At 42.7% G+C, this 13,585-nt stretch overlaps 7 protein-coding genes across 7 annotated transcripts; 3 read left to right on the top strand and 4 right to left on the bottom strand.

Annotated features, from left to right (window-relative positions):
• Positions 1–46: 46 nt before the first annotated feature.
• On the top strand, positions 47–1,735 carry FOA43_001049 (uncharacterized protein; the record flags this gene model as incomplete). Its single annotated transcript, XM_038921373.1, has 1 exon — positions 47–1,735. The coding sequence occupies one exon, from the start codon at positions 47–49 to the stop codon at positions 1,733–1,735; it is 1,689 nt and encodes a 562-aa protein (XP_038777301.1).
• Positions 1,736–1,908: 173 nt separating this feature from the next.
• CTP1 (CtIP- endonuclease) lies at positions 1,909–2,784 on the top strand (the record flags this gene model as incomplete). The annotated part of the gene is made up of 1 exon (XM_038921372.1): positions 1,909–2,784. The coding sequence occupies one exon, from the start codon at positions 1,909–1,911 to the stop codon at positions 2,782–2,784; it is 876 nt and encodes a 291-aa protein (XP_038777300.1).
• Positions 2,785–2,830: 46 nt separating this feature from the next.
• FOA43_001047 (uncharacterized protein) lies at positions 2,831–3,808 on the bottom strand (the record flags this gene model as incomplete). Its single annotated transcript, XM_038921371.1, has 1 exon — positions 2,831–3,808. The coding sequence occupies one exon, from the start codon at positions 3,806–3,808 to the stop codon at positions 2,831–2,833; it is 978 nt and encodes a 325-aa protein (XP_038777299.1).
• Positions 3,809–3,982: 174 nt separating this feature from the next.
• On the bottom strand, positions 3,983–6,148 carry FOA43_001046 (uncharacterized protein; the record flags this gene model as incomplete). Its single annotated transcript, XM_038921370.1, has 1 exon — positions 3,983–6,148. One exon carries the CDS (start codon positions 6,146–6,148, stop codon positions 3,983–3,985), a length of 2,166 nt encoding a protein of 721 aa, XP_038777298.1.
• A 140-nt stretch (positions 6,149–6,288) lies between these two features.
• FOA43_001045 (uncharacterized protein) lies at positions 6,289–7,599 on the bottom strand (the record flags this gene model as incomplete). Its single annotated transcript, XM_038921369.1, has 1 exon — positions 6,289–7,599. One exon carries the CDS (start codon positions 7,597–7,599, stop codon positions 6,289–6,291), a length of 1,311 nt encoding a protein of 436 aa, XP_038777297.1.
• Positions 7,600–8,082: 483 nt separating this feature from the next.
• Positions 8,083–9,945, top strand: FOA43_001044 (uncharacterized protein; the record flags this gene model as incomplete). The annotated part of the gene is made up of 1 exon (XM_038921368.1): positions 8,083–9,945. One exon carries the CDS (start codon positions 8,083–8,085, stop codon positions 9,943–9,945), a length of 1,863 nt encoding a protein of 620 aa, XP_038777296.1.
• Positions 9,946–9,963: 18 nt separating this feature from the next.
• On the bottom strand, positions 9,964–13,485 carry FOA43_001043 (uncharacterized protein; the record flags this gene model as incomplete). Its single annotated transcript, XM_038921367.1, has 1 exon — positions 9,964–13,485. One exon carries the CDS (start codon positions 13,483–13,485, stop codon positions 9,964–9,966), a length of 3,522 nt encoding a protein of 1,173 aa, XP_038777295.1.
• Between the last annotated feature and the right edge of the window lie 100 nt (positions 13,486–13,585).

Here is a 13,585-nt window from a genome sequence, read left to right as displayed (position 1 = left end):
TCTTCGTCCTGTTGACACGTTCTTCTTCTCAATCTCTCACAACCCCATGGACGCTCACAGAAAAGCAGTAGAGAAAGAGGTCTACCACCTTTTAAGGTTGGTGGTACGATCCTTTTACCCGCACCAGTGCGTGCTTATAGTGGAGGCTCTCATTTTCCATTCTGTTCTCTACGAAGATGATCTGCTTAAGCTTACTTGCATGCACAAAAAGGTATTTCGGTCATTTTGCAATCGACTCGTAGAAGATCGTCTTATTATTGCTTATACACAAAAGGAGGAAGCGGCAAACCAAACTGGAGGGTATTACTCTCAGTATTACAACAACCGAAACAGCGAATTAAGTTCGAATCCTAATGGACCGAATGGTACCAGTGCCACAAACCAACAGCAGAATTATAGATGGATGTCTAGAACTTACTATTATGTTCATTATTTGGAAGCTATTGATTCGATCAAGTGGAAGATTCATTGCCTTGTTAAGCAGGTTAAGGACGATATAGGTCAGTTTAATGATCCTCAGGGATACGTGTGTCCTACATGCCATGCCAAATACTCTTTATTGGACGTTCCATCTTTACTTAGTGAGGATAGAATGTGCTTTGAGTGCAGTGTCTGTGGAGATACATTGATTGAGGATGATTCTGGATTGGAGGCGCAGAAGGGTCAGGAGAAGTTAGAGAGATTGATGGGGCAATTAGAGCCTATCATTGAATCATTGAAGAAGATTGACTCGATGAAAGTTGAGGACAATAACTTTGAGAGTTCTCTTATTAAAGCAGTACCTGCCACGTCTACATCCATTGCCTTGTACACGATTTCTAACCGCATTAATACGAGAAGAAAGAAGGGAGCCAACGATAAAGATACGGAAGATGCTGCCAGAAGGTCGCAAGCCACAGTTCACGTGTCTATTACGGCTGACGATGAAGAGTTGGTTAGAGCAAGACGGAAAAGAGAGCAGAGAAATGTTAAGTTACGGCAGAATGCGATGCCTTCGTGGCATAGAGAGAGTGCTGTGGGTCAGGGAAGTTTGGGAGTTAATAGAGAGGAGTCTGCTAATTCTGTGGAGTTTACAGCTGCTGAACAGGTTGTTGAGAAACTGGACTCATCCATTGGGGTCAATGGAGGAAATGAAGCGGCTGATGAGGTTAACGCAACTGACAAGGCCAATGATGTCAATGAGGCCAATAGGGACAAAGATGTCAAGATGGAACACTCGGAAGAGATAAAGCCATCACTACAAGCTTTGGAATCTCCACAACTTACAGGGACGCCACAGCCTGTAGAGACACCAACCAGTGTTGATTCCAACCTTCTCAACTCGGATACTGACAGCACTTCTAATAGCACAAAAATGGAGATCAAGACGGAGCAACCTCCGGCTACTGGTGGTTCCGAGGTATCTCTTTTAGAGGAAGGCTCGGCTACTACAGAGGAGATGGATGCGCTCACAGCGTATTACGCACAGCTCAGAAAGAGACAAGCCGAAGAAGAAGAAGAAGAGGAAGATGAGGACGAAGATGAAGATATCGACGAAGATGAATTTGAAGCTTTTGAAACTGACGATGAGGCAGACGGGCCAGCAGAAAAGGATAATACGATGGACAAGATTACTGGTGAGAATACTGAAAAGGTTACGAACGAGAAGATAGAAACAAAAAAGGAGAGCGCGGATTCATCTGATCTGGATGAAGACGAGATCGATGATGCCATTTTTGATGAATTGAACGAGTGAATAAATAGAAGCTGAGATTTCATGGATTTTCTCGGTTTCTCGCTGAAAATTTTGAGATTTCAGGGGCATTTTCATGATTGAAGCTGGATGACTCTTCACCCCTTGTGTTATGCATATATAGAAAGATCTAGCGGTATTTTTTTTTCAACAAAATATAGGTTTTATTGGTAAAGATGGCGCCTACTCGTGAGCAAAAGGGGTGGAAATCATTCACTGCTGGTGCTGTAGCAGGTGCTGTAGAAGGCACGGTGAATTATCCGTTTGAATTCGCTAAAACTAGGTTGCAGTTGGTTGATAAGTCCTCCAAGATGACCCGAAACCCATTGGTTTTAATCTATAGGATAGTCAAGACTCAAGGTCTTGGATCTTTGTATGTGGGGTGTCCTGCGTTTGTTATTGGCAACACTGCCAAAGCAGGAATTCGGTTTTTGGGCTTCGATACTATTAAGAAAGTATTGGCCGATAAGGACGGTAAGCTTACAGGTCCTCGAGGTATTGTTGCGGGTCTGGGTGCCGGATTACTGGAGAGTATTTTTGCAGTGACTCCTGCCGAAGCTATTAAGACTGCAAAGATTGACGACAGACAGACTCAATGTCCGAAGTACCAGAGCAGAGGAGGTACCATGAAGCTAATGAGGGATTTTGGCTTTAAAGGACTTTACCAAGGTTTTGTTCCGGTAGCTCTACGTCAGGGAGCCAACCAAGCAGTCAGAATGGGTACCTACAGTAAGATCAAGGGTGTCATTCAACAGGCTAGTGGTACTCCTCCAGACCAGCCTCTTACCTCTGCTATGACTTTCCTAGTTGGTGCATTTGCTGGGCTAGTCACGGTGTACACGACTATGCCAATAGATACTGTAAAGACGCGAATGCAATCACTTGACTCGGCAAAGATGTATTCATCAACCTTCAACTGCTTTGTCAAGATCTTCAAACAGGAGGGATTATTGGCCTTCTGGAAAGGTGCAACTCCTAGATTGGGAAGGTTGTTCTTTGGCGGCGGTATTGTGTTTACGATATATGAAAAGATGATGGTTGTACTAGGCTGATAAGAGAATATTTAGCATTAATATATTTTAAATTCAGCATCCACAATTATACAGGCAGTTCTCTTAGTAATCTTCCTTCCTTTCTTCTAACTTTGTAGTAGTCATACACAGCTTTAATGATTATCACAGTACCCATGACAATCAAGCTGTAAGAGAATAAAGAATCTTGAGAAAGCATTGAACGGCTAGACACCTGAGAAGCCGCCGCTGCCGCCTCAGTTGTGGAAGGTAGATTAGACTCGAAATTGTCCAATGAACCCTTCAAAGTCATTGAATCGTCAATATCTACAGAGCTAGGATCTGCAGGCTCAAATCTTTGTCCTTTACCACCTTTTGAAAAAGCATCACCTTCATTATAAGGAAGCATAGTCCATCCAAATGTTATCAACGTGACACCCAAACCAGCTTGAGATCCATTCTTGGCCGAATGAGATGTATGTAAAAGATATGTGATCACAAAACCAACAAATTGGAAACACACAGACACCATCATATTCCAGAAGAAACTCACTAGGTTGCCAACAGGTAATCCATCCACAAAAATCTCATCCTCGTAACCTGCCATTATACTAGACTCCCAATATGGAGGTGCAGGATCTTCAACTGCCTCGTCATAGCTTGGAAGTTCCTCAACATTATCTGTAACTTCTTGAACAGTCGGCTTCGCTGCCAGATTACTAAACACTCCATCGTTCGACTCGCCTATTACTCGTCCATCTTGAGCTAATCTGTTGTATCTGTTTGACCTGTTGAAGAACCTGAGTAAAGGAGCATTGTTAAATGTAAATTTCATCGTGTGTTTTGCTGTGCTTTTCAATCGTTCCATAACGCTGTACTGCCGTGGTGAGGACGCATCTGAACTAGATCCTTCACAATTATTGTAACTATTACTATTGCCGATAAGCACCGGGTCTCTTTGTACACTGTTTTCTTGTCCTCCAGTTAGCTGCTCTCTGTCAATATCAGCCAATTCAATTTCATGCTCTTCATGCTCTCCCAAGTGTTGGTCCTCACTATCACTCATTCTGTTAGCCTCTTATCTGAATGAAATAACACTCTCTTGTCTGGCAACTCCGCCTCAGCCGAGCCCGCTGTTTTTTATCGCGCCATCTAAAAAAAAAAAAAGGAATGAAATTACAAATTCTCTGGCTCGTATACTCATTATTAGCTAAGCAAGTACTACATTTTTATCTATTGACTACACAAACCGAATCTTAACCACAAATGCCTTTTCATACTCGTTGCGGTAAGTAACTTTGCTCTGTAATCCTTCAGGAAGTCTCATTTTAACCCGAGCCCTCTGTATCAACTGCTGTCCTTGAACTCTTTCCATTTCGCGTCTCTTGTGTAGTTCTAACTGTTCCAGTCTTTCCTGTTCTTTCAATCTGGCCTGCTCCTTCTTATATTCATCCAAAGCTTTCAACTGTCGCTGTGGAATCTCAATCGATATAGGATATTCGAGATACGAATCGGTGGGATGACCCAAATCCACACCTCCCGGCAAAACACTGTTAGGTACAGGTGTACGGAAGGTCTTAGGAAGGTCGTGAAGATCTGGAAGAACCAGTCCTCCCCTTCTTCCAATTCTCATCTGTCCTCTTTTCTTTCTACGCGATTCTCTCTCCCGTTCCTTCTTTAGCTTCTCCACGTTGTCATACGAAAGCTCCTGTAGAGACGTAGTGTAATCTGAAAGCAAATATCTTGGCCTCACTATGTTATGGGCATCCAAACTTGGCTTTACAAATTCCTTCAGCTCATCTCCTGTCACGGCGGAACCATCAAACCGATATCCAATTAAAAACAATGATCGGATATACGTTTGGCATTGTTCTCTTATAGAATGTGCTACTGCCGTGACAAATTCTCCTGGCAATGACATTTCTGCACACAAAACCTCTGCAAACTCCTCCGGATCGTTATCTGGATTCATGATATCCCAGTCAAATCTATCTACAAGTTGATTGTTCGCTATAGTGATATCGAGAGATATAGGGAATCTCAGATCCGAAAACTTGGAGCTCTCCTGTTCTTTATAGATCATAGGATGATACTCATCAAGCTGTTCCTTGATACTACTGACGATTTTCTCCTTGAATTGTGATGCTCTTTCTACTGGAAACTGATAGTCCGCCATAAGAGTTGTCGCAAAACTTTCAAGAGAGATACATTTCTCATTTAGATTCCATAGGAATGTGTCACTCAGCTGAAATCCGTCCCTATCCTGGTCGAACTCAAGTCGAATGGGTACCAACTCTTCCGTCGTTATAGCCTGCTCGGTGATCTTTTCTGGGGAAATGTAAATGTCTTTAGCTACACTTCCCTTCTTACGATGGTCTGGTAATATAATTTCCGTCCGACTGTTGGTAAAACCATTACCATAGCCCGCATAGCCTTCTCCCCAGAGTCTATTGGTAACCTTATTCAGTTCTGGACGTAGATTAATGGCCTTAAGCCGTGAATCTCTAATTTGCTGATAGAACTTCAAATCTCGAACCATTCTTTGAGCCATATCTGCATCAAACGGCTTTTTCTGCTCCTGTCTAAGCCTGTTTTCAAATTGAGAGTCTCTTTCTAGTATTTCTTCATAGATTTTAAGTGAGGACGGTACATTACGATTATGCTGAGAGAGAAGACGTGACCAATGATGAACATCTTTCAGAGGAAGCGCTGGTGGTAGTTGAGGGGCCGCCGAAGACCCCATCCCTGAAGCCGCCGGAGCCACAGAAGATGCAGTGCCTGGCACCGAAGAGACATCTGGTGTAGCAACTGCGGCGTCGACGCCTGCGGAGCCACCACGCGAAACAGCACCTAAAGAAGAACCATGCGTAACAATATTCTGTACCATCGAAGCATGACTATCTTGAGCAGTCTGAGCCATCATTCGACGTGAATTCATCTGTATATGGGCCTGTTCAGCCAGTTGAGCTTGTTGAGAAGGGCGTCCGCGTCGTTGAATAGGATTGGCGAATGAATTATACTGCTGAGATGACTGATTTCCAGCATTCTGTCGTCCTTCATTGTTTCTTTGAGCCTGTTGCAGTGCAAGTTTTCTATGCTGTTCGTATTGCTGTAAAAACAACTGCATCTGAGGATTCTTCTGAATAATAGTGTTTCTCTGCTGTGGATCGAGTCGCATGAGCCCCTGAATGATCTGCTGAGGTGTTAAGGAAGATCTAGTGGATCCACCAGCTTGTGGGGCCTTCCCGGAATGTTGTGGGTTTTGCTGTCCTTGACTAATTCCCTGCTGCTGAGCTAGCTGCTGAGCCTGTTGCTGAGCCTGTTGTGATCGTTGTTGCTGCTGCTGCTGCAAATTAGGACTACCCTGAGATCCCACGGGACCCCATTGTCCCTGTCCATTGAACATAATACAAATATCTCTCTACTGTACAAGAAAAGGAAAGTCGAAATGGGTCAAAACAATTCAAACTGAAAGTCAATTTCGAGATTCGGAAAAACTCATATCTGGTGTACGGATGCACTATATTACTTAGTATGTAGACAATTCTATGACCGGTAATCACCGTTAATCTTGACATAGTCATGGCTTAAATCACATGTCCAGAACTCACAAGACTCTCCTCCTCCTGTTCCAAGATCAACCATCACTTCAAGTTCTTCCCTCTTCAACAATACAGAGGCTCTATCCTCATCTACGTTCTGGGGCTCCCCATTGACTAGCAATTTCAACTCTTCAGAACCATCCGTAGGAATGAAAGATACGTTGGTTTTCATAGGATTCACCTCCGCACCTGCATATCCTGTAGCACAGAGAATTCTTCCCCAATTAGCATCTTCTCCATACATGGCCGTCTTAAAAAGGGGTGAATTGGATATGGAACTAGCCACTTTCTTAGCATCTTCATACGTGAGAGCGTCCTTAATCCTCAAAGTGATAAACTTGGTCGATCCTTCACCATCATGGACCACTAACTGAGCCAATTGTTTGGCAAATTCAGTTACTTCATGCTCTAAAATATTGTAGTTAGGATGTAACTTAGTGATTAACTCTCCTCCAGCGGCACCGTTTGCCAAAGCAGTAATTGTATCATTTGTAGACATATCTCCATCCACAGAAATACAGTTAAATGATTTACTGACAGCATGCGAAAGGATTTCTTGTAAAGCAGAAGGCTCCACTGGGGCATCAGTGACAAAAAATCCCAACAATGTAGCCATATTTGGACAAATCATTCCTGCTCCTTTGGCCAAACCTGCCAAAGAATACTCTATACCCCCCATGGTAAACCTCTTCGAAACTAGCTTGGGAAAAGTATCAGTAGTCATAATCCCTTTTGCGCACGTTATCCAATGCACGTGATCTGATCCTAGATGATCTCCCTGCGCCAACTCTTTGATGGCTGGAAGGATCTTATTCATGGATAACCTCTGGCCTATGACCCCGGTAGACATCACCAACGAAGAATGATTTTTGGAAGAGTTATGGACTCCAATTGAATCATCCACCATGGAGATCATCTTACAAGCATCCTGTAAACCTCCTTCACCGGTGACAGAATTAGCACAGCCACTGTTTGCGACGATGGCTCTAATACCTGCATTATTATTGGCCTGTAGAGTGGCCTTATCAACCAAAACAGGAGCAGCCTTAAACTTATTTGTTGTAAAACAAGCAGCGGCAGAGGCAGCAGTTTCTGAAACAACCATGGCAAGGTCCAAAGCCCCTGCTTTCTTGACACCAGAAGCAAGAGCCCCCACTTTATAGCCTTTGGGGTAGAAGCCGGAATGAGGGATGAATTTGGACTTGTCGATAAGATGGCTAGCCGAACTAGTTGAAAATAGACGACAAAAAAGCATAATTGATGGAAGAAAGTAAGAATAGGTAGCATGTCAACTACTAAAAAAAATTGATGATGAAATTTATTTTTCAGTTATGGTGAGTCAGAAGCGCGCTAGAAATTACCGGATTAGGCAGAAAATCTGATGCGGCTAAAGGGACTTATAGAGAAGAGATGGCCGAATGGAAAGAAGATGAGAGATTGAAAGAAGACTAAAGATGAAAAGGTTACAAGATAATGTTGTGCACACGCAGAAGATCAGGTTTCAAAGGCAGGAGAAACAATAAGTAATTCTGTGGTGATATCCAATGACCAGAGAACAATCTGAGCTTTCAGCTGAAGTATCAAATCGAAGCAAAAAGAATTATGCTGATAGTCATGTTGCTCAATATTAACACGTGGGTTGCGATGTAGTCTGCAGGTATCCTCTACACAATTGTTGATATATGTTCCATTTCAATAATGGTCGATCGGCGCGCCGCTATTTGGAAAAATACTTGAAATGGATCCGCTTCTAGTCTTTTTCTTGTTTGATCTATTACTTGTTTTCACCACTTCTCTCTTTCGTGAAAGACAGAGAACGATATTTGTGATGCCTTCTAATTTATTCGAAGATGCCGGTTTTGCAGCCCGGAGACGACTGCGGTCTAGAACATCGAGTGAACCTCCTGCCAAGGGCAGCGAATCCACTCGGTTGAAAGGAGAGTTTGAAGAACCTCCTTTAGCTAAGCCTTTTAACGGCGGTGCCACGGGGCAACCTTTAGAGGAACCCCCAACTTTAGCTGCCAAACGTGAACTTGGAACTGGTGGTAAGAAGTGCCGACTCTCTGATAACCAAAGAGAGGCTGTCGTGGTGGAAGAACAAAAAAGAAGTCAGCGTGAGCAAAGATACTTGAAGGGGCTTAATACTCTGTCTTCTGAGCCAATTACCAGTCCGAGTGAGCTACGAACGCTTACGAAGCAAACGGACGTTGAGGAGTCTTCAGATATTGAAGAATATGATCACCCGGCACCTAAAAGAGTGAAAAAGTTGATTTTAAAAGCTTCTCCCACCAAAAGCAGTCATAAAAACGGAAACATTAACTTTGCACAGAATCGAAAGACGCCAGAGGTGGAGATCCCTGTTTCTGAGACGGATGCAGATGGTGCCGCTGTGAATAATGAGGACTTCTGTGCTTCTTGTAGTCTTCCAGGCTCGTTTATTTGCTGCGAAAGCTGCCCTAGATCGTTCCACTTCCATTGTCTTAATCCACCTATGGATCCCCAGCATCTTCCAGATCAATGGTTTTGCAATGATTGCCTCAAAAAGCAGCTGACGGAAAGTGAAAGCTTCCCTCCGAAACACAGCAAAAACGTAGGAATATTTGGTAGAATGCTTGATGATCTGGAGTACATCAACCCTTCGGCTTTTAGGCTTCCTAGAGATATTTCAGAGGCCTTTGAGGGAGCCGCCCAAGATAAATTTGGTGATTATTTGGATGACTCGCTGAAACCCCTGAAAACTTACAGACAAATAGTGAAGGATATGGAAGATCCTCTTCATGGAGTATACGACAAGGAAGGAAATCCGTACTTCTGTTATAAATGCGGAGGATCGGGACTAAATAACAGGGAACTTATCAAATGTGATTACTGCTCGCTGTGCTGGCACTTAGACTGTCTAGATCCACCTTTGACCTCTGTTAAACAACTTGGAGAGAAGTGGATGTGTCCCAATCATGCCGAACACGTTGTAAATCCCGCACTGAAACTTAGAGGACAACCTGATATAGAACTAAGTGCCACTAGAGGCATATCACTTCCCGCAGATGCTAATATTGAGATCAATAACGTTGAAGATGCACCAGAAGGAGGTGCCGTTGGTATTAGATACATCTATGACGAGGAAGAAGCCAGAAAACAGTTCGAAGAGAATCCTCTTTATAAATACCAGGATTCCAAGACCCGAAATGGATTCAAATATCTGCTGACAGAACCGATGTCAGAATATGCAGAACATATGAAGTTGGGTAATGTGACTTACAGATTGAAAGAAGAAGGTATTATACTCGATTTTATTAAGGGGGCTAAGATACAGAAGGTGAACGAGACACAGCAAAGAAACAAAGAGAATTTGGTGGCATATGGGAAGCTCGAACCCAGGTTAAGAGAGTATCTATGGAGTCTTAGCCAGCTTAGTAAGAAAGATTTGGTTAGTCAGCAGCAAAAGCAAATTAATTTCGACCATCTGTTAGCGTTGGCGGATACGGACTATAAAATTGAGAGCGGGAAATTGGACAAAAAAGAGCTAAGAGAGTTGATGATCGTGAAGAAGTTGATCGAAAAGAAAGGTCAAGATAAGATGATGCAGTTTCTAAAGCAATAACTAATTACTTTTATTCATTCATTCATTCTCCTCATAATCGACTGTTCTTCTGGAAATGGCGCTTTTCCTTGTTGGATGTTCTGAAGGCAGAGGCTTTGGACCATTTTGCCATACAGCTTGTTTAGAAACTAAATTCTTTTCTTCTAAGATTCGACGTGTCTTTCTTGCAGCTGAAGAAATCGCTAGCGGGCGTTTTGTGGATGACAAGTGTCTACATTTAACTCTGACCAGCTCAACAGCCTTTTTGAAGTACTTGTCAGGAATATAAGAAGTAGCCACGATGTCTTTTAGTGACTCCTTGTCTCTGTTCTTTGTGTATAGATCTGAGGGAAGCGCAAATTTTCCGGGCCACGTGGATATATTCCACAATCGGTTCTCTGCAATACGTTTGATGACCAATTGGGCGAGATCAGACATAAAGTAGAGTTTTTCCGAAGACGACTCAGCTTCAATATTCTTATATTGCTTCATTCTTTGAGTGAGATAAAACAACAATGAGATATTATCCTGATTGGCAATAAGTTGAAGGCAGAACACAATATAATCAAGGCAAAAAGCAGTAAGGCTTGCGAAAAAGTTATCGGCTGCATCACCTTCAGCATTTGTGTACTCCGTATAAAGCTCACAAACCTCTTGATGATGCGATATCATGTGCAATAATCGAACATAAGAAGTCTCAAACAGTAGACTATTGGGTGAATGTTTCAACTGACGGCTATAAGAAGCCCTAATCCAAGTAGAAGTCTCCTCTTTTAGTTCTTTATTGGGCTCATGGGCTATAAAGAAAACGAGGGGAACAAATCTTCCAGGAATGGTGTTTGCAGTAAGCCTTTTAACAAGCTTACGTACAAACCGTACCCTCACTTGCTCGTCCTCATCCTGGATGAGAAATATGAGGTCACTTACAGTCTGTTGGTCCATTTTGGAATCATAGGCAGCACACTGTGCAAGCTTGAGCAGTCTAATACCTGCTTCGAGTCGAAGCTTTTCCTTGATAGGCCGAGGAGTAGGATAAGTGGGGTCATTCTGAGACACGATTTCTCCTCCATTAAATATAATCGATTTGAGAAGCTTAAAAATAGGATCTGAAACAGCACCTAGATCGCTCTCAGAATCGTGCTGAACAGCTCTAAGCCAGTTGGTGAATATCCTTAAGGCGAAAAGTTTTGAGGAACACATGATGTCATCATCCACACCACCCATATTTTTTAGTAGAACTCTTGTAGCTAGGAAGTTACTTAGTTCTTTTGTTTCAGGCTCCATCAATATCATATCCACCATAAAAAGCTCAACTAACGCTGATAAATGTGTGTTCAGAAGGGCAGAGGCCTCATCAACGGGCCAGCATCCATCTAGGACATCCTGTAAATATGATTCTTTCAAAGAAGCACGAGAGTTGGCTAAAATTCGTACAGAGTACTTGGCTTCCTCTGGTGTCCCTCCTATGGCCAAATGAACCAAGCTGTCAAAGAAAGACAGCTCAGTGATGAGTTGAGGGAATTTTTTAATGAAGTTGTTGATCGTAATGAGTGTAGAGGGCGATGAAACACGTCCAGAAATGCACTCTTCTGTCAACTGATTAATATTGGCTTTAAGAACAGAGGGTGCAAGCGTCGATATACTATCCAAAACATCAATAGCCGTGCACTGAAGATTGCTAGAGGTACTGCGACCAATTTGGAGTATTTCTGAAATATTGCTCTTATTGTAGAGAAAGTTGCAGCTCCGGAGAAGAAGAAGATGAATCACGGGAGAAGACTGCTTTGACTGGATTTCTTCGATAGTGTCCTGGAGAGTAGCGTATTCGGTGGTGAACGACAAAGCCAAGCGAATTAGACGAAACATACGGCGATCTTGTGACCTGAAAAAGCTGCAGATAGATTCTGAAGCATTGTAATTTTCAGGAAATTCTGCAGCGAGCCAATCAGAAGCCTTTACAAGTTTATCATCATTGAGGTTATCTTCCTCTGCAGTTTGTATAAGCCTTGAAAACGTTGTAGAAAGTTGAAACTGCCTTTTCACTATGGCCAAAAAGGCGCTCTTACCCTTTTCAGAAAGGTTCTGAAGAACTGTGAGCAATCTATTGACTCTCACTATACTATCAGCCTCATCTAAGGGAAAAATCTTACCGAAAAGGGACAGATCAACTTGGGCATTAACGTCACGATCGTTGATATACACCAACTTCATGATTTCATCAGGAACAAAATCGACCAATGAGTTCAATGGTTTACCGAACACATTGTTGAAGGTAACTGAAAGTAAGGATATGGCAGCATTACGAATCTCCGGATGCTTCTCTCTCATTAATTGTTTCAAAGTATCCATACTAGTATCCGTGACCGCACGTTGGAGAAATATAGCACTGTCAAGACGGGCAAATTCGGTTACTGTAACCAATCGCACTCTTTCATCAGAGTCAAGCAAAGTTTTGAGCAAACCATCACGCAAATCCGAAGCAATATCCGTTCTAGCCTCAATAATACCAGTAGTAGCTCTGATCCATGCAATTCTCACCAATGTAGATCTATCCAAGGGCTTTTTGATCCATGCAGAATACGATTCAGGGTGCTCTCTAATGAAATTAAGAGACGAATTAGCATAGGAAAGCATCTCGCCCACAGTCTGGGTGGCCAGCACTCTAATTCGCTGATCATCAGCTTCAAACTCGTTGTCCAAAAGACCCAGGAGAGAGGCGAGAATCTCTGGAACATACCTCCAGAGCTCAACGATAATCAGGTGAATCTTTGTAAGCTGCATGAAGTCACCCAGAACCTCATCCTCATTACTGGTATCGTCATCTTCGATCACTTTAGCGTACCTGGCAACCTCAAAAACCATTTCACTAAAGAACAGAGTCACCAAACGTGCCATCCTGTCCGAATTGAGCTTGCAGAGTTGTACCGTAAAGGTGAAACTGGGAATAGTACCAAAAGAAGAGCCCTTACTATTCTGACGCATCTTCTTGTGTTGCAAAAATCGATTCAGTATCAACTTCATCACCTTCTCGGGCAATTTGCTGGACTCTCCAATCACCTCTGTCAATAATTCTAATAATAAGGTCCCAATTTCAGCATCAAGTTTATGGTCAACGAGGGAGTAAACCAAGCCAAACAGATTTTGTGTTAGTTTACTGGCATCAGGTAGATCCGTCAGAAGAACTGCAGCTTTAACTTCAACCATTCGTGTAATAAGATACACGTGTAGATGATAGAAACCACTATCAGTCTGTGCAAGATGCTTCAACTGACGAAAGAATAGCTTGAATATATCCGATAGTTGTGTTGCATTATATGGAGCATCAGGGGCATAAAGTCGAAGAATATCAGATAAACAGCAGGCAACATAGCTCTGAACTCCGTGGTTAGAGTGGCGTAATAATTTGTGGTCAACCAACTGATCTTTCACTTTATTGAGGGACTTGACTTCAGATGAATCTTGATCCATTGACGAAAGCTCATTATATAGCTGCTCCAATCGAGAAAGAAGTTCCCTGGTGGAAACCGGATGAGCAACGCTGCCGATAAGAGGGAAATGCATTAATATCACAATTGAATATCAGAAAGACAAGGACATCAAGAGATGGCAAAATTGTCAGTCCCTCAGACTTTCTTTTCTCTTTACGCGTTCGCGTTCCCTA

Source organism: Brettanomyces nanus, chromosome 1, assembly GCF_011074865.1.
Source record: "Brettanomyces nanus chromosome 1, complete sequence".
In the NCBI taxonomy this organism is placed as follows: Eukaryota; Fungi; Ascomycota; class Pichiomycetes; order Pichiales; family Pichiaceae; genus Brettanomyces; species Brettanomyces nanus.
Note: the sequence above shows the minus strand (reverse complement) of the source record. Positions and strands in the feature narration are given on the sequence as shown.